The sequence below is a fragment of the Bolinopsis microptera genome, chromosome 8 (assembly GCF_026151205.1).
Source record: "Bolinopsis microptera isolate Bmic1 chromosome 8, MBARI_Bmic_1.0, whole genome shotgun sequence".
In the NCBI taxonomy this organism is placed as follows: Eukaryota; Metazoa; Ctenophora; class Tentaculata; order Lobata; family Bolinopsidae; genus Bolinopsis; species Bolinopsis microptera.
In genome coordinates, this window is record NC_087079.1 from 10,903,714 (window position 1) to 10,923,646 (window position 19,933).

Sequence of the window (19,933 nt, forward strand, 5' to 3'; positions counted from 1 at the left end):
CGTCTCCGTCCCCTTCCCCTTCTCCCTCTCCTTCTCATTCTCCTTCTCCTTCTTCTTCTCTTCTCCTTCTTTCAGTGTTAACGTTGTACTTGTGTTAAGGGGACATACAGCAAAACCGTTTATGATTACTCCACGCAAATGATCATAAGTAATCATAAACGGTTTTTGTGTATGTCCCCTTAACACAATGTAGCACTGAGAGGGATAAGGAGAGGGAGAAGGAGAGGGAGGAGAAGAGGGAGGAGGAGAGGAGGGAGGACAAGTGGTGAAGTGGCCATTGTGTATTAACAGCATGTGTATTGTTGACTAAAATGCTGTCTAAATTTGTTCGACGTTCATTTTGTATTGACACCCATCTGTTAACTAGTTGATTACAGTCAAACCTATCTATACTGGGTACTGCGGTAGACTGGGCATTTATCGATTCATATTGAATATATACGCGCTGTTCATTATCATTTTAAGGGTAAACGGTCGGGTTATTATCGCACGGCTTCTCGTACACCCTCTCCGCCGGCATACACTTTCTCCGGCCTGGCCCGGTCAAATTCATCAATGACATGATGGGCAGCGTCTGACAAGCTTATTATCACATTGTGCACGTCATATTATGTTAATTTTTGCACTATTAGTTCATTAAATGGAACATATAACATGCCACCAGCTCTTACAGATTTTAATTGCATTAGCATGAACATTAAGATAGATTAGAATACAGTAATCTCCGTATTGTTTGTAAGGTGCATAGTCTACTTCGTTGTATCTGTGAAGAGAAGTTGTCCTCTCATGGGGTTCTGATACCTGTAATGCTAATTTATCTTCCACAGAAAGCTAGTACAGCTGGGTACCTACCTTCTTAAACTTGGGTTACTTGCTCCCTATGAATTAATCATAAAGGTTTACCCGTTTACTGCAGATTGAACTGCTCCGAGTCTTTGTCAAATAAAATGACAATGGGGGTCACAACGTGATACAAGGTGTACTTGCTCCCTATGAATTAATCATAAAATGGTTGAAGCGCAGGTTTTACAAATTTAGTGGTGTACTGAAGATTAGACTGTTACGAGTCTTGTTTATTCCACTGAAGCTAGTTTGCTGATGTTACAGGTGTAAGCAGAGATAGTATAGTATTCCTTACAAATCTATAGATCTCTAACACTCAGGTTGTAATCGCTTCAATAAACACCGATTAGTATTACACGCAACAAGCACACATTATCTAACCGCTTTCACAGTTGGTCGCTTTCTGATCTTTTCCGTGTTGCCGGACCTATTGCTAGCAAGAATAAGCTGCGACTAAGTAGCTACTCAATTTGCATTGCTACAAGGTTCTAATTATCTAACCAATGAAATTCCAGTGAAATGATCCTTCAGCTATTGTTGTATATTTTGGTGCTCTCTACGACACAGTCAAACTCAACAACAGATCCATTTTCAGGTTTGGCAATATTATATTCGTCTTGTCAATTAACATGTCAGTCTCCATAATAAGAATTGTACACTCTATAATATGACTGATAACACCTACAGTGACTATATTTATTGTTAATTTGTATTACAACAGTCAAATCATAGATTTTTTTATGTCAAACTTTATAAATTCATTATTCATTTTTCAGTAACATGCAACTTTGAAGAGCAAGAAGGCTTCCTAAAATACGTCTGTAACACTGAATCCACGAGCTATACAAAGTGTCCCTACTCTGAAGAATACTACAACTTCAAACAAAGACCACCTCGTTTTAACATCACGTGCACAAACGACGCCCACTTTTACCAAGCCTGCGACAATAGGATCTACGGAATAATAACAAATAGCCGATTGTTATGTGGTAAATATTTGTGTCAATGGAATTGGAATGGGCAGTCTGTAAGTGTACATTCCATAATTCTCGGAAGGGAAAATCTAATTTGCAACGGTAAAAAAGACTGCTCTAATACAGACCTAGATGAGGCAAATTGTACAAAAGAGAAGTTCACGTTGCCAAGTGGAAGAGAAGTTCCTAGAGATGAAATTTGTGACGGCAAATGTGACGATGTTTGCGAAGATGAGGCGATATGTAACGGATTTACTTACGGACTCTACTGCAAAGTAGATCCCACTAACTATATTCATCCTTACCAAATATGCAACGGAAAGAATAACTGTGATGATGGCGAGGATGAAGCAAACTGTGACGTGTTAAATGATACAGATTCAGTTTGCAACCACAGCATGACATCTAAATTAGTACCAGTTCACAACTACACCCGATGTGCTAGATTTCCTGGTGGCAAAAAGAACAACAAATTCTATTGTAATGATGTGATTCAGAGTCAGTCCAATTGCAGTGATCCGACGAAGGTTGAATTATCTTGTCAAGTGAATGGGTACACGTCGAATGTGTCGAAATACATCATTTGTGGTGGACAAGAACAGAGCGCTTGTGATGATGGTATTGACAAGCTATGCCTTTCTCCTTCATATTCTTGCAAGAACATACACAAGCACTATTTCTGTGATGGTAATAATGATTGTAAAGATAAGTATGATGAAACACAAGCCTTCTGCAACAAAACAGTGGGACGGGACCTGCGAAAGAAGGGTCGGAAATGTAGGTGAACTACCAGTTCCTTTAGCATGGTTGACAGATGGTATCAAGGACTGCATTGACGGTAGAGATGAAGAGCAAATGTGGCCTACTTGTGGAGTAGGAAAGACCCACAGATTCGTAACAAACAATGAAACTTGTGAAAATGTGTTTATTTGTTTATCAGGGACTCCCGGTTATGTGGAAATGAGCGATCTGTGCGATGGAATTGAAACTTGTGGAAATGAGAACGAAATATGCTCAAAGTCCCGAATACGCATCAGCCAGCAACGAGTGTTCTAAGTTATGATAAAGGTTTGACAAAGAGACTGTCATTTTGTCTGAAAGGTATATATGGCCTACAGCCACACAATTTGACATGTATGTCTAAAAATTTCATTTTTCCTGACCACGAATTTTACGGTGTGGACACAAAAACCAAGTTGATTCTTCCACAAAGTCTACAGAATTGTGATTTCATGTACGGAGAACAGTACATGTACACGAGTTGTACGAACAGCTGTATAAACTCTCCTTGTCCATTGAAAAACTTTCCACGATACGAAGTCTGTCCTGATCAGTACCTAAAAAGAGTGGGAACACTAGCCAACAATGAATATCTGGCATTTTTCACAAGATCTTTTGGAAATATTTACACTAATCGTTATTTCGTGTGCGATCACAAGGCTAAGTGTATAGATTACTCTCAAGTTTGTGATCTTGTGGATGATTGTGGAGATGGCTCTGATGAATCCGCATGCACTAATCATTTTCAATGCAATTCCTCTGGTCACTATTTACCAAAAACAAAAAAATGTGATGGCTACTTCGACTGTTTGGATTATTCTGATGAGTGCAATGACCATTGCTCAAGACAAATTTTGCAAGGAAATTCACTAAAAATTTTGGCATGGACAATAGGAATCCTTGCCTGTTTTGCAAATCTTGTGATTCTAGTGAAACATATCAGCAGTTTGAAACAAAGTAGAAACATTGTTGTTCTTATAAACAAGTCTTTGATAATCCTCATATCATTTGGAGATCTTTCAATCGGCTGCTACTTAGTCATCATATCCGTTTACGATAGTCTTATCTTCAAGGAGAATTATTGCCTAAACCAAATAAATTGGATCACAAGTACAGAGTGCTCTTTCATTGGAGTCCTGAGCACCCTAGGCTCACAGATATCACTCTTTTCTATGACGGGACTCAGCATCGTTAGAATCTATGTCATTTTGAACTCTAGGAGAACCTCTGGCAGTATAAATGTCTCAAATTATATTTCTGTAGCAGTTGCTATATTATTGTTGGTCATGGTATCCTTAGCAATCGCAGTCATTCCTATCATTGAGTCATTTGAGGACTTCTTTGTAAACGGTATCAGTTTTCCAAGTGAAACGAGAATATTCACTGGGACTACAGAAAAAGAAACAGTCCTAAATGTTTTAGAGGCGTACCACGGCAGAATGGCAGACACAGTTGGAATCAGTTGGAAGATTCTTCTAGAATTGGTAAGTTCAATCTATTCCCATGATTTCAACTACGACGATCACACTTCAATGACACGGAAAGTTCATTTCTATGGAAACGATGGAGTTTGTCTCTTTAAATACTTTGTCGACAGCGACGATCCACAAAAGCTGTTTGTTTGGAGCATTCTGGCTGTCAATTTTCTTTGTTTTCTATTCATCTCAACTTCATATCTTCTCATCCACTTGATAACTAGCAGATCTTCAAACTCGTCTGGAAATCAACAAGACTCCGAACGGATGAGCAAGATGAACCGAAAGATTGCATTCATTATAACTACTGACTTTATCTGCTGGATTCCTTTTATAGTGATATGTACTCTTCATTCATTAGAAGTCCTAAACGCTACTCCTTGGTATAGTCTCTTCTCAATGATAATTTTACCCATCAACTCTCTCATAAATCCATTTCTTTATGACGACTTCTTGACAAATTTGGCCCTAGTTCCAATTGAAAGCCTAAAAACTATCATACTGAACTCTACTGCAGTTCGAAAACTTCGATCCTTGAACAATGTCACGCAGGTGGATACAATAGAATTGGAGCAGATCGAGGTCAATAAAGAAAACGCAGTTCAATCAACGACATGATCATTGTCGTCGTGAACTTATGACTTTACTATTTAGGAATTGAAATTATTTCGTAAATTGTAAAATTTCGATGTCAATATTAATTGATGATCTCCATATATTGATGCTAGCATTATATTCGCATTCAACTTTATAATATATATCATAGAGGAAGCGAAATGAAGGGTTGATACAACTTTATGGAGGGCGCGAAATGGAGTGTTCAAACCCGGCTGAAAGCTTTTAATTTTTAACTGTCTCAAAGTGGAGTTTTCTTTTCAAAGCAGGACTAATAGTCCGTAGGACGGGCATACCGGTAGTTTTTTAATACAACAATCACTGGAATTACCTTGCAAAGAAGAGTAGCAGCTCGCATTCGCGTCTCCTCAAGAGAACTCACGTCCGCAGTTACCGGTTCTAGCAACCTAAAGAATAAAAATGAACGAAAAGTTAAAACATTATAACCGACTAACATCGAGTCAAAAAGAACATTCATTAAGACGAAATAACAAATAGTAGTTCGATTCCTCAATATGCGAGCATGCCACTAAAATAAGTCATAAGCATCGAGAGCTTAGCTCCGAACAGTTTGAACACGTTCCAATTCTAACCTGGCTAAAAGAGGGAAAATAACTTGTCTGAAGCAAGCCTCCCACTCTACAGCAGCGAGAGCCCGCAGGTCGTGTGCTAAAAGTGCACGTTGCAGGTAAGTCAGACCAGCCTGAATGAGTCGGTCACAGTCATTAACTTACATAACTAATATAATCAGAAACATCTAGAATAAGTTCAATAATGATAACCGGTAAAATGGAAAAGTCTCTGAGGAATCACCTGGCGGACGTCTTTACGTGGATCACAGCAAACTCGAGCAATACCCTGTAACAACGGACACCAGCACCTCACCCAAACCTGTAACAGAACAGTCATAAGTTTCTGCGTAATATACGCTCAATCTAATAAAGCTCATCCGCAAAATTTTTCCTCCATTGCAAAGTTATTTTATCTTTTTTCCCCAAAAACGTGACAATACGTGAACGTCAAAGGACTACGAGTATGAATGATTTAAGCCACAGCGAAACAGTTAGTCAGACAAACCTCCCCGACGATAGGCTGCATTGAAGAATCGTTCAGAGGAACCCTCTGTCCCTCGACATTAGGAGGCTTGAAGATACTCAGAGCTCTGGTATGCAGAGTGTGCATCAGGTCCAACAGCTGTATCAATCCTGAAATAAGAAATTATAAATAATTTCCGTGGAGACTGTAGATGTGGGAGAGCCGAGAGAGAGAGAGTAGTAACCAAAAACGTATGTATCGTTTTAACTGCCAAAGCTTCATTTCAGTTGTTATGCCGCAGACCTCACTTTTATTTGGATAACGTGTTGTATTCAATTTATTTGAACGGTGCTAAAGAAACTCAAATGATCTCTCAAATGACCAAAAACCAACTGACTTATTTCATTATAGTAGGGAATTAGTATTTATGAATTCCGAGTATGAATATAATGTAGTCGAATTGGAACGTCGAATTGGAACGTCGAATTGCAGCCTTAAACTTTAAAGATAAGTTTTCTTTGTCGTACGTACCTGATTATTAGAAATTTCGAACATTCAAGGTTGGCAAACTTTAACTAAGTTATAAGCAAGACATAGCTATTGGGACTGAAAGAAGTGTCGATTCTGTCGAAGAATGGGCCACGTCGAATAAAAAATTGGCGACTCTTCCTATTAATTAATATAAAAATAAAGTGCAACAGACATACCGTGAAAATGGTAGTTCAAACAGAAAGAACAACGAAAGACTTTTGAAAAAAAACTTTTTAATAGATCTGAATCGATGCGCAAACAGAACTTGATGCCCTCGCAGAATAGCATACAAAATTAGTACAGTAAAAACCCTTACTTGAGTGGTCCTGAACGGCAACCCTTGATTGGGAACCAGTACTTAGCGGAGGAAAACCTTGTGTTCCGGCTGGGACTCAAAAAATCAAAACCTTATTTTACCATTTTCCTTTCTATTCCTTAAATTCTCCGGTAAATCGGGGTTTTACTGTATTTTTACGGAGGTTCTATGGAGTCGGCTGTTACTGTGTAACGTATGGTTTAAGCTATAATTCTAACCTGTAATATGCTCCTTGTCGTCCTGATCCTTACAAGATGAACTGTATGCTTCAGCAAACACCCTGACTGCGTGGACACACAGACTGAAGTTATCTGACCTGGGGGTTATGTGTTGTTAATATCTTTACTCTATCAGCGATAATACTGATGATAAATTGCGATTTTTGAGATGATTAGATGAAACTGAATCACACAAATTCTGCGGTAAATATCAAACTTGATATAATTTTGGGAATAGGTACCTGACGATTGAGCTGTCTCTGATAACGAGAGAAAGCGCCTCACATGCTTTACCCAAAGCCTGAAAATGCAAACATGTTACTCGTTATAAATACACAAAAGCAGATTGAAAACTATCATTCCGGCCTTCAAAGTTGCAGCACAAAATCAATAAGTATAAAACTAAAGTTGATTCAGAAGATCCGACTTACGCTGGGTTTGTGAGCGAAGAAAGAGTTGTGGAGTCCCAGTTCCAGCTGATTACTGCTCTTCTCTTCGTCCATGTATTCTATCGCCCACTGAAAATATACTATACAGTATACATTTACATCGAATAATTCTCATGAAGGACATGCTAATCCAAAACCATATGATTCACGAGATTCAGGAACTCGCTGGAATAAGAATTAATGAGCCAGGTAATTTGTAATTGGGATCAGCCCCGAAAAAGGCTGTTAAACCATCATCATCATCATGAGCGCCACAAGAGTGAGTTTCTGACCTGGGATATATCAGCTGGAGGTGGAACACTGTGTAATGATGTAGGTAATCGAACCTCGTCATCTACTCCTAACCATGTTGTTGGAGATCCTCTACCTAGATACATTATGAAATTAGGGCCGCATAATGGTCATTGCTTCATGATATTTTTTGTAAATCGAACCTTGACACAGCTGAATATTACCTCCCACTTAACCTTCAGAATTTACCTGTACCCGATGATAGATTATAAAATTTCAATATGGCATGGACTGAATATGAAACTAACTAAGTGGGACAATTCCTAAATTAGTTGCCGCCAAAGTCTTACCAGAGTCTGCCTCCTCTCCACCTGCAACCACCTCCTCAGCTGCAGTGGTATCTTGTTCTGTCTCTTCTGTCGGCTCAGCAGCAGCAGCAGCAGTACTCTCCTCAACAAGGGTAGTCTCCGACTCGGTGACTGGCTCTACTACCCTCACCACGACTGTAGGGGGCTTAGTTCCCGCCCCTGCCATCTCCAACAAGGCAAATATTATCCTCCAGTTCTCGAATGAAATGTCTGAACCGATGGATGCACGGATCAGCTCGAAGAGACCGTAGCAGATGCTGGTGCTGTTCTTCTGACCTACACTTGGTTTGAGGAGAAGTAGCATGATAGCGGAGTGTAGGACTTCGCATGAGTAGCTTTCTCTGCCAACCATTCTCACCGCTAGTCTGAAAATTATGAGATGAAATAATAAATATTATAACGGAAAGATCAGCCGAATAGTAGATATTCCAATCTAACATTCCTAAAACACAGCAACTAACCTGAGAAGAGTGACGATAGCCCGCTCCACAAGGAAAGAGTTGGAATTAGCAGGACTGATTAGAGAGTTGAGGTGAGTGTGAACTGGCACCCACAGTCTCCCCAACCTGTCTCTGTTTTCTAGGATTACTGTCGCCAACAGCTCTGAAAACAAGGTGTTCTGATAAGCTAGAGTTTCTTCAAAACAAGACTGTGTTATAGTTTAAAGGGTCAAGGGTGATTTAAAATTACAGAGCGGCTTATAAAGAGTAGGATTGTGAACCAATCTCCCTTCTCAAAATAGAAAATAATGAGTCACTGAGCGCTCACCAATGAAGACAGCACTGGAGTACTCTGAGTACTCTGTCTTATTCTTAGCGTGAGCATGAGGTCCAGAGGAGAGCTGGATCAACCACTGAACCAGCTCAGTCAAACTCTCTTCTCTCAAGTATTTGCTGTCCGTGAACAGCTTTTGTGGGTGACACTCTTGTACACACGCCTTCGCTTGTCTCTGTGGGGGTGGAATAATTAAATAATAAATATACCTTTATTGACATTGCGTATAAAATTACGTTTCGTATCTTAATTTCCTGCCATAAACCTCGCCTCACGAGGATGAGGGGGTGATGAAAAACTGATAAGCTGATAAGGGGTGTCGGATGTTTTTCAACCAATAGTGTCTCGACCTGTCTCCGATAAGCAATATCGAATAAGGGACTTACGGCACCACATTATTGATTTTAAGGACTCATATTTACTGCTGTTTGTTGTTTTGAATTTGCTGCACCGCTTGTAGCGTTGATATCGATTATCGTGACATAAATTTGTTTTGAGACAAGATTGAGATTTGATTGGCAGATCAAGAATTTTAATTTTGTAACCAGGCCATGGGCACAAATCGCTTGGCTCCCCTCCTTTAAGTATTGTCAATGCTATGGTAGTAGTGGGTGAGAATCCCACCTCTTTTTAGATAGAAACGTACATTTTTTTAATTACGTATTTTACGCCCGTTCTTAAGCTGTGCACTTTCGACCTATTCAAAAGTATTAAATTATACATATTCTGTAGATTCGCACTAAGCTTAACTGTAATCTAGTGACTATGCGACTCATGCGACTGTGGGTCTTTCTGATTTTATTCTGCCTTGTGTCCGAAGTTAGCGGAGGCCTTCGAATAAGACGAAGGAGAAGATCTTGTAAGTACTCACAACTATCTATTCCATTACCCCCCCCCCCCCCCCCCCTCACCCCAATTCTTATTGTAGTGGAAACATTTAAATTCCTATTATATCCTGACGCTTTTAAATTCTAACTAGTCAAAAGAGATCAATAGAAATTTACGCAAGAAAACATTAGTCTTTGTCGGAAGGCTGGTCCTTGACAGATGGATGGTAACACTAGCTCTTTTTTTAATTTAATAAGATATACAACTGTATTAAAACCATCACCATCATCCAGGTACAGCATTACACGGAGGGTGGTCTGGCTACGGTGGTTGGGGTGCCTGTTCCTGCCGAACAGGTACTAGGTCAAAGACAAGATACTGCAACAATCCTGCTCCTTCTTGTGGCGGAAATCCATGCCAAGGACCTACTAACATTATAGAAAATTGTTACACCCAGTGCTGCCAGCACTATGGCTTGTAATATTTTCGTATAGTAAAGTAAAGAGTGACACAAAACATTGAGTGTTTAAAAGATTTAAAGACATTTTTATTTTAATCGCGATAAAATTCTGAGGGTGCTTTAACTTCGTTGTTGGTAAACCTAATGTGGACCCTTGTTCCGATCACGCTTCAATTATTAATGTCGTAACTATGCAATGTGAATGTATATATTATGCATCATTACTAAGATATTATTGTTTCATTTTATCGTGTGCTGGAAATGAAATTTATGGGAAATCCCCTCTTCCTATCGTTATAATTATAGTACTATCAATCGAAAACTAAGAAATTTCATCATGAGCATATTATTTTACCAATGTGATAACCTTCCAGACTTAAAATCTTAAACTGATGAAAATAACCCTAGTTGAAAATAGAAACAAAGTTTACGGAAACAACTTGAAAAAAATAAATAATAACCTGAGCCTCCAGTTCCTGGGTGGTGGGTCCCCGTCCCGAGCTCTCAGCGTTAAGAAGAGAAAAGATAGAGGAGAAGAGACCCTGATCCGGTTTTGCTGGCTGCCTTTCCTCTACTTGGATCTGTACGTGTCCTTGTACAAAGTCAAACGCCTGCGGAGGAAAGTTGAATTGACGCTAAATCCGAGGGATAGATTGTAATGAATAGCGGAGCATGATTCAACGATCTTGGTTATTTTGAAGTTTTGCAATAAAATTCAACAGATGTAGCGAGAACATGTCAGTTCTGAGGCTCTAGCAGACAGAGATTATACATTATACATTATACATTATACATTATGTTATAACAGTTCTATTACCTGATACATGGAGCTAGGCATAAGGTTAGCTTTGTACAACTGTAGAATACACTCCAGAATATTCTTCCAGCCCTCTCTTAGGATGTCTCCGTGAGTGTGAGCCAGCTGGAACATGGTCCGGGCTGTCAGGCGGGACTTGGTGTTGCTTCCAAAATGTACCGTCATTGCTTCAGGGGTCTGTGGAGAGAGGGTTAATGTGAGGGTGAGGAGTATGTGTTATTGTTAAGAGGTTACTAGGCTTGGTGTTAAGATAAGTAATAAACTTTAACTTAAAATATAATCAGAGGAAAAGAGCAACTCATGAAAAGTTAAAAGTTATGAATTACAGAAGAGTTCCATTACCTCTCCAGTAGCAAGGAGCCCAGTGAACTTGCAGAGAGAAATAATGAGGTTATCAAAGACATCAGAAAGACCATAGTGAGCTGATACTGAGGCACACTTGTGGAAACCACTGATAGCTTTACCCGTCACATCGTCATCTAGTGCTGTGTCAAACACAAACGAGAGTGCAGCCACTGTGAGGGTTAGCAGTTACAAGTTACAAGTTAACTCAGTATAGTTCGGGTGTTAACATTAGCCTAAAAGTACAGGTAAAAGTACAGGTAAAAGTACAGATAAAAGTACAGGTGAAAGTACAGGTAAAAGTACAGGTGAAAGTACAGGTAAAAGTACAGGTAAAAGTACAAACAAGTACAGGTAAACACTGGACATTATAATTATTTCAATTAAATCGAAAATCAGGAAATCCAGCAAGAAGCTACAACTAACCGGTCTAGCATCTAGCGACAACTTACCGGTAGGACCCCAGATCAGAGCGAACAGAGTCTTATTGTAGAGCGAGGTTTTACCGCAAGGATAGTACACCGCATCCTCGTCTCTTCTTAACATTACCTTCCACCTGTACGACTCTCTCAGCTCTCCCTTGTGTTCATCCGGCATCTTTATCTCGTTTTCACTGAGTTGAAGTTTGTAAAATTTGCTCACAAATTAGGCCAGCTTTTTATTCCGCGAAAAAAAAAACTGGAAAAGACAATGTACAATAAGTATCCATAGATAAATGAAATCTTAGTTACAAGCACCTGATAGAATATTAAATCCAAGTTATATGTTCACTCTGAGGGCACGGCGAGAAGGCTTACCGTTTACCGCAGGAGGCCATCTTCCGTTGACCGTAACCGACAGAGATTTTCTAAGTTATATGTTCAAACTAAGTAATATGTACTAAGTTATAATAATCTGTAAATAATAATCTATAAATACCTGATAGATTTAAAGATCTCAGCCAGCATCTCCGGGGGGAAGTCCATGTCGTTATTGAGACCTCGCTGGTTTCTGATGAATGCTTCTGTGTCCATCTTCTTTATCGACGTGTTCTGATTGTGCTGCAAAACAAGATTAATAGATTGGGTCAGATATTAGGATCTCCTTGGCATAGTTCCAAAGGTTTTATGTATCCAAAAATAATTTCAACAAATAAAATATTCGACGAACACGACACTGTTATCTTATTTGCCGATAAGTAGTCACGTGGACATATTGCTCGATAATGATAACTGGTCTAGGTTAAAATTATTATCTTGATCTTGCTCGATGCTGACCGGTTGATTTTAGGTCACGTGCTATTTATCCCGATGCTGATTCGCCTACTAAACTCAAACCGTCCACCGTTATCTTGCTCGGAAGATAAGAATAAGAGGTTACATTGTTTGTTTGCTCAATACTGATTGGTTTAACGGATCATCAAGTGATCACCTTGACTAAATGATAGTGTCACTATATCTCTCTCTCTCTCTCTCTCTCTCTCTCTCTCTCTCTCTCTCTCTCTCTCTCTCTCTCTCTCTCTCTCTCTCTCTCTCTCTCTCTCTCTCTCTCTCTCTCTCTCTCTCTCTCTCTCTCTCTCTCTCTCTCTCTCTCTCTCTCTCTCTCTCTCTCTCTCTCTCTCTCTCTCTCTCTCTCTCTCTCTCTCTCTCTCTCGATGTTTATTGGCTCTCTGCATGGTCACGTGACCGAGCATCTGTCTTATCAGAACAAAAAATAAGCGAATTGAGTTAAGGGCGGGGGTTAATCTCTTACTATGCTATTATTTTGGATGTAACCATCTGAATTTAGAGATCACAAATTTGCGATGCTAAAACATTGGTTAGCTCCTCTGATCGACTGATCTGATTGATAAAACTTTATGCCAAACCTACAATTTTAACTTGCCAGTACCTGGTCTACAATTCTAACTTGCCAGTACCTGGTCTACAATTCTAACTTGCCAGTACCTGGTCTACAATTCTAACTTGCCAGTACCTGGTCTACAATTCTACCTTGCCAGTACCTGGTCTACAATTCTACCTTGCCAGTATCTGGTCTACAATTCTAACTTGCCAGTACCTGGTCTACAATTCTAAGTTGCCAGTACCTGGTCTACATTGAGGATAATGATAGCGTAGGAGAGGATAAAGGCTGAGTCCACGTTTGCAAAACCGCTGGTATATTGCGTTCCTGCTGTATCCTGAGGATTTATGTGTCAGGATCAGATATTTTGCTGCGATGTTATAAACACGTAATCCACTGAAATATCCATGATAGCAGACATAATAATCTGTTATAATTTCAGGAAATCTTCCAAATTTGATCCCACTTAATAAACTTCTGTCATGCGTGACTCCAAACATTTGAATTACCAAAGTTTATCACTTACAATCCAATGATCCGAGAAAAAGTTCATGATCCTCTCAATAATCTGGGCTTCTCCCGGAAGTCTGAAAGTTTCCAGAAATATTCGGAGAGCTTCGTGTATCTTCACATTCCGGAAATCAAATGACCTGAAAATACAGCTGTCAGACCTTGGTCGGCATGGAGTCAAGTGATAATTAGTACAATTATTAATACATATATTAGTGCAATTATAAGCTCTTCTCCGAACACTCTCTTTATGGCCAAGCCTAATTTCGTAAGTGATGGAGAAATATCGAATATTTCCTTAAAAGTTAAACCCATCCACTACAGACTGTATACTCGGTAGCACTTACTGTACGAATTTCTGTAGGTAATGCTCGTTCTTCTTCTTCCCCAGGAACTCTCCGATCTGTATCTTTTCCAGGTGAATGTTGGTGAAGAGGAAGTGAGCTAGTTCTGCTGGTTCAGTGCTCTTTAGGATACCTGCAATGAACAGATAGTTGTAGACCTTGAAAAGTTAATGGTGTATAGCAAGAAACTTGTACTACCCGTATTCACACTCAGAACTGAGTTTAGTCATTTTCCGATACGAGATTGGGGACGGGTTCTATAAACAAACAAACAAACAAACAAAACAGATACTTGTACTTCTGTAGACAACATAATGCTGAACATGTGCTGATTGATATGTTAAAAGTTTTACCAAAAGAGCATGAGAAGAGGGTTCTCACTTCTCAGTGCCCGCTTATCTATAACAACGACATACCTTCCTGTACAAGGTACTTGATCCCATCGGAAGGGTTCTGGTTGAATTTGTTGCTGCCAGTAAGGAGTTTGTTCTTAAACTCCTTCCTCTTCATCAGCTCGTCAAATGAGGGTAGGTCACTTCCCTCCGGTACTGTACTTCCACACAACTCGTCCTAGTGGGTTGGTCAAACACTTAGTATGAAAAAACATCATTTAGGAACAGAGAAATGAAGCTCCGCCAAATATAGTAACACATTTCCAGAATTGTTACTAGATTTAAACTGTAGTTACATCAGCTGTGAATACAGTTTACATATGTAAACTGGTTTACATGATCTGTAAAACGCTAACCTCTTGGCACTGAAGAGCAATAACGTTAACCACTGCTAGGAGCGCATCCAATGATAGCAGGTGAGTTATGTGCAGACCTGATAAAGTACTTGATAAACTCATAATTAAACTTGCTAGTTATTTTTGAAAATCAGAAAGTCAAACCTTATACCATTTCAAATTTTTGACCGCAATTCAAATATTGAAAAAGGAATCATACAATATTCTATTTCACGATTTTTTTTGAAAAAAAAAGTCAATTTTATCGAAATTTTGAATTGTAACAATCTTACTAACCTGAAACAGGGAAGGCGTTCTTGCTGAGAGCTTTAGTGAGGTCCTCGTAAAGATTAGCACAGTAGTTATGACAATCGTAGTTCAGGTAAAGTTCCGGGATGAGGCCTGGTAGTCTGCAGAGGTGCACAAGGGCATCCAATGCCAACTCTCTCCGCTCGTAAATTCCTGGGGAGTCATCTGTGGACTTTGTGATATATGCGTATTTTTTATCAATAAACTTTCAAATTGTTTCACAAATACATCATTTTATATCAAAGAAAATTATAGTAATGCCTGATTTCTTTTCAGCAGTATTCATAATCAGGGGTGTGCTTTTAGATTCCCTATTAACCAAATTCGGTAACAAAATGATTGAATTTTAGAAAGTCCAGCTAATGACTACTGGTTACTATGGTAACTAGTGGTACCTTTGCTAGGATCAGCCACCACGATCTCCATGAGAATAGTGAAGTATTTCTCCACCTGTAGCTTCATGTTCACTCGAAGGTTCTCCACAATGTAGTTACAGATACGTAACGCTTGTACCATCTTGCTGAGCGAGTCACCCTGATAGATTACACACCTTAAACACTAGGCTTGATCTTGATTACACGCATAAATCACAATGGAGTAAAACCCCGATTTACTGCAAACCCCGGCGGTAATTTCCCTTTCCCATTAACATACATTATGTAAACCAACCCCCTCATGCCAAACTCCGCGGTAAATCGGGGTTTCACTATGTTATGACAGATCAAACTTGGATGAATATCAAGTAACGAAACCAAACTGGACTTTGAATAAGAAGAAGCAACCAAATCCATCCAAATGCAAATGTACGGGAAAAATTACGTTTAATAATACGTCTTCGAGCGAGAAAACCCAGTTTTACAATACAAAATGCGGTAATTTATAAATCAAACTACCTGGACCAGCCTATAAAGGGCCCTGGAAACTTCGTTTTGGCACAGCTTCAGTAAGGATTGGTATTTAGCTAAGGTTGATCCACTGGTCTCAACTGCAACTGTTAGGAGACTTAACCCAATCGATATCATCTCACTGCTGTTATGCCTGTAATAAAATAAGTGAGAACCATTATTTAATATATATGTAGTTATACCCCGCTAATATCAACAAATTAAGGCACAAAATATTAAGTAGGTCATTCCTGAGTACTTAAAAAGTTGTTAAGTACTCAAAGTAATAAAGAAGCATATTATCTCCAGAAGATGAATATAGAAAGCCAACTCACGAGTCAGCAGGGTTGATGATATAGAAAGCCAACTCACGAGTCAGCAGGGTTGATGATATAGAAAGCTAACTCACGAGTCAGCAGGGTTGATGATATAGAAAGCCAACTCACGAGTCAGCAGGGTTGATGATGCACGCGAGGAAGCTGAACAGTTCCCTGATACAAGCCAGACCGTAGGGAGGTGAAGGATCGTTCTCCTCCTCGTCTGACTGCAGGAATTTTACTCCGCGGGAGTTGGTGAAGTTCTCTTCCTGAACTGACTCCTCTCCTGGAACGGTGTGACATTTTAAAATAGATCGTGAAGTTTTCATTTTGTTCACAGCCAAATCAGAAATACACTATGTTGCTGTTACAGCCCAGTTTTAATTATCTTTTTGTATCTTGTGATTTGTGAAAGAAGCAAGTCTGGGAAAATGGCAGAGGATCAGTAACACCGTAAGGAATACTCAAGATATTCAGTTTACTCAAGATAGCGGGATTGACTAGCAGCCACAAAGACGGCAAAGGAACTTCATTTTTATCTGTTTGGGAACACTATCATGTGAACCTTCAATCTATTGAAAACGTTGGCCAACTTGTAATGTCTATGTAAGAGTGTGGAGTCTTTATATATCGTGCGTTTATAAAGGTTAAATACTGGCAAATAGTTTAAACATAAACTTACACTAAATAACTTGAATGGGCCAGCTGTGATGAAGCAGTAATTTGGTTACTGTACATCATTTTAATTAAATAAGGTGATTTATATTGGAGAAGGGAGTTTTTACTTTTTCTACCATTCGAAAAAAACACACTCTGAAAAACAGACCTGCTCATAGTTACTACGTACAACAAATCCCTACTTCTCATCACTCTTTGTTATCACTATTAGCACTAACTACACATTAGCATTACGTACTAGCCTTCACCAGAAAAGCAGTCAATGGAAAAATAACTTTAACGGTTTAGTACCAAAATAAACCAAGCAACCTGTCTTTTCCATTAGCACATTTCGACGGAACATTAACCTTTTAAGCAGACATGTCTAACAACGATAAGATGAAGAATACTTCAGAACAGACCCAGCTTAATTGTGTTACTGGCCTCACTAAATACAGTAATCTTCGAATTCAGTGCTAAGGATCCATCAATTTTATTGTGTTTTTTTGGTTATCTCTAACCTCAGGCTTGCTTGGTCCGATTCCCGCTTACAGTTACACGTTCGGATATTGATAACTTCTTAACTGTTTCACCATTAATTTAGCAGATAGGTTATATAAACAGTTCCTTGACCAGTGAATGGAGAATTTGCTGACATGGTCATGGCCGACCACCCCAATTAACCTTATCTGTACCTTTGACTGATTTAGAGTCTACCAGCACGTTTCCGATAGTGTCCTGCTCCGCCAGGCTATCAACCTGAGATGTAGCGTCATCAATCACTGAGACTCCGTCGTCTACCGTACTTGCAGTTTCTCCGGTGACGTCACTCATTGTTAAGACAACGGGAGGAGTGGTCGCGTCGCACGAGGCGTCAGTGGGACCTGTCGTGGAAGAGGCGTCAGTGGGACCTGTCGTGGAAGAGGCGTCAGTGGGACCTGTCGTGGAAGAGGCGTCAAGAGGCACATTCGACTCACTTTGCACTGAAACCAAATAGTGTTTACTATCTGAGATATAAGTTGTCGATGACAATGCATTAGACAGCTTAAAAGCGATTGCGAAGAATTCTGCCATACATATTGTCTGATATGCGTAACTACTCGACTAGCAAATAATTTTACTATCATTTGGAAGCTTGCGAGCCTGTTTACTGTTTAGTTGAAGAATCAGAATCTCTACTAAAAAGTAAAGAGTTAACATGTCTGTTACCAGAATAAAACGAAACAAATAATCAAAAAGAAATGACCAAGCGTAGTGTATAAAATAAACAGATATATATTATAACTATAAGTAAATTACTTTTTTTGTTTATACTTTTATTAATAAGGGGTACCTGGAGGGGCTGGTGTGGTGGCGGGAGGGGCGAGGGAGGTAGGGCTGCCTTTAGGGGAGACTGGCCGGTCTCCAGTCGGTGTTGTACACTCAGCTACCACCTGGCAATATTGAAATATATTGAACACGTTTGTGATTATTTGGGGTTGAGCATGATTTGGAAAATAATGAAATTTAAAAAATATCATGTTCCAGTTTAGGTAATAATGAATTAAGATAATTTCAGAGGACACACACGGAATACCTCACAAAACACGACTCATGTGAGATTTTTAATTTTTTTAAATGGGTTATCCGAGCTCAGCAGTACATGATCCTCACTTGACACTTGGTGATCAAGAACAAGCCGATAGCATACAAAATCGAGATGTCAAACAGTTTGTAAAAAGCATCATTAGGCTGCCACACCCTGCTCTAGTGAACTTGAGTTCTAAATTGTTTTTTCTTCAAACCGTTCGTGAGTTATTATTATTATCACTGATCAATTGGTCGTTTGTTTTGAGACACCCGGTATAATAAGTATTTTCAGTTATTATATGTACGATACAAATAAAAGTACAAGCACAAGTACAAGTAAAGATCAAATTCCGGCTTCCACATTCTGATAACATAATCAAAGTACGTACTATAAAATGTTTTTCAATCATCAAAGGATGATTAATTAACATAATTAAGGACTGAGTTTCTTGGCTATAACAAGTATAATGTTAGATAACTGACTAAAAAGCTCTACTATAGCTATGGTCTACAAACTTAAAGTTAAAGCAGATAGGGTTAATAACGGTTAAAACACAATCCAACGTATCAGTCTTTTTGCTTGATAAAAAGCCAACTGGATATTATATGCTAGTGGTATTATATAATCCAGCGGTCGGGGGACCGAGTTGAGATATATATCACTGACCCTCCCAGATTTTGTAGTTTGCATTTCTGGATGTTTTCGATCATATTGCTCCAGGATTTGCTATATTGCTAGAAGTACTCTGAACTTCATTTGTTTTCCTTCTTCGCTGCCAAAGTTTGGTAAGACACATAGCAATTGCTATCTCAGTGATCTGGAAAAGTGTGAAGAATGAGAACCCGATAAATAAGTCTACTGTCCCTCCGAACTCTGCAATAAAGTTCTGAAGCTCGTAGGCTTTCTTTTGGACCTTGCTGTTCATCTTTAAATCATCATAGAATATGTGAATTCGAGCTACGTTCTCTTTCATTTCATTGTATACGGCAGTTAATGATTTATTTGATTTCTTCGAATCCCCCGTATCAGGGTCTATTAACCAATGAAAATAAGATGGGGAGACGGGAAACGGTCTTGATGTCACTTCCACATTCCACTCACGAGTATTGCAAGGTTCGGGGCAAGGGTCAAATACTAAGCTTCCATTTTTCTCAGCATTTCTTACCATTCTATTGCAAAGGTCCATCTCTATATAGCCACAGACTACATTCGAATAATTTGACTTGTGAACGGGCAAAGGCGTCGGAGAAAAGGAGCCTGATGCTGTAATATATTCAGTCGGTGTAATATCGTCAGTACGCTCAGGCTGGACGAAATCACCTGAAATTACCATCTTAACGTAGTCATCCAAAACATTAGTTTCATGCAAAAGTATCAGTCTCTCTGCCAAATACCATGGTATGCAATGGCACAATTTCATCACTGCTTCCATTCTTTGCCTCTGTGCGCACTCTCGGGCACTTTCGAAGTTATTGTAAAATTTTGAAAACTTGCTTGGAACATTTTTGCATGATCCATAAGGTTTTCCACGTCTATTGTGTTTGCTGAGTGTAAGTTTAAAGAAATTTTCTGTGCCAACTTGAATTTCATGACCCCCCCCCTCTGCAACTTTGTCATGATTGTCTCATCTTGATCTCTAAAAAAGACAACAAAACCTCTTGACGGCACGGTGAAGAGGTAATCTTTCACATTCGCATTCACATCTATTTGAAATCCTCCCTCAACTCCTACAGATCGC

General features: G+C 39.3%; 2 protein-coding genes across 2 annotated transcripts in view; one reads left to right on the plus strand and one right to left on the minus strand.

Annotated features, from left to right (window-relative positions):
- LOC134819637 (Golgi-specific brefeldin A-resistance guanine nucleotide exchange factor 1-like) overlaps positions 1–19,933 on the minus strand; it is a 391,238-nt gene that overhangs the window by 5,302 nt on the left and 366,003 nt on the right. Inside the window, exons 10-37 of the mRNA XM_063829683.1 lie at positions 17,959–18,058; positions 17,564–17,608; positions 17,321–17,509; positions 16,098–16,254; positions 15,661–15,805; positions 15,163–15,301; positions 14,756–14,920; positions 14,480–14,556; positions 14,148–14,301; positions 13,735–13,864; positions 13,404–13,527; positions 13,122–13,214; positions 11,975–12,096; positions 11,509–11,669; positions 11,057–11,229; positions 10,715–10,891; positions 10,359–10,508; positions 8,604–8,784; positions 8,297–8,438; positions 7,818–8,200; positions 7,509–7,603; positions 7,219–7,305; positions 7,030–7,088; positions 6,788–6,885; positions 5,765–5,892; positions 5,501–5,578; positions 5,281–5,390; positions 5,019–5,094 (exon numbers count right to left, since the gene is read on the minus strand). Of these exons, the coding sequence (XP_063685753.1) occupies positions 5,019–5,094; positions 5,281–5,390; positions 5,501–5,578; positions 5,765–5,892; positions 6,788–6,885; positions 7,030–7,088; positions 7,219–7,305; positions 7,509–7,603; positions 7,818–8,200; positions 8,297–8,438; positions 8,604–8,784; positions 10,359–10,508; positions 10,715–10,891; positions 11,057–11,229; positions 11,509–11,669; positions 11,975–12,096; positions 13,122–13,214; positions 13,404–13,527; positions 13,735–13,864; positions 14,148–14,301; positions 14,480–14,556; positions 14,756–14,920; positions 15,163–15,301; positions 15,661–15,805; positions 16,098–16,254; positions 17,321–17,509; positions 17,564–17,608; positions 17,959–18,058 (3,738 nt within the window). The remainder of the gene's footprint in view (positions 1–5,018; positions 5,095–5,280; positions 5,391–5,500; positions 5,579–5,764; positions 5,893–6,787; positions 6,886–7,029; positions 7,089–7,218; positions 7,306–7,508; positions 7,604–7,817; positions 8,201–8,296; positions 8,439–8,603; positions 8,785–10,358; positions 10,509–10,714; positions 10,892–11,056; positions 11,230–11,508; positions 11,670–11,974; positions 12,097–13,121; positions 13,215–13,403; positions 13,528–13,734; positions 13,865–14,147; positions 14,302–14,479; positions 14,557–14,755; positions 14,921–15,162; positions 15,302–15,660; positions 15,806–16,097; positions 16,255–17,320; positions 17,510–17,563; positions 17,609–17,958; positions 18,059–19,933) is intronic.
- Positions 1,363–4,624, plus strand: LOC134819795 (low-density lipoprotein receptor-related protein 2-like). Its single transcript, XM_063829936.1, has 2 exons — positions 1,363–1,438; positions 1,620–4,624. The coding sequence occupies exons 1-2, from the start codon at positions 1,363–1,365 to the stop codon at positions 2,600–2,602; spliced, it is 1,059 nt and encodes a 352-aa protein (XP_063686006.1). The 3' UTR covers positions 2,603–4,624.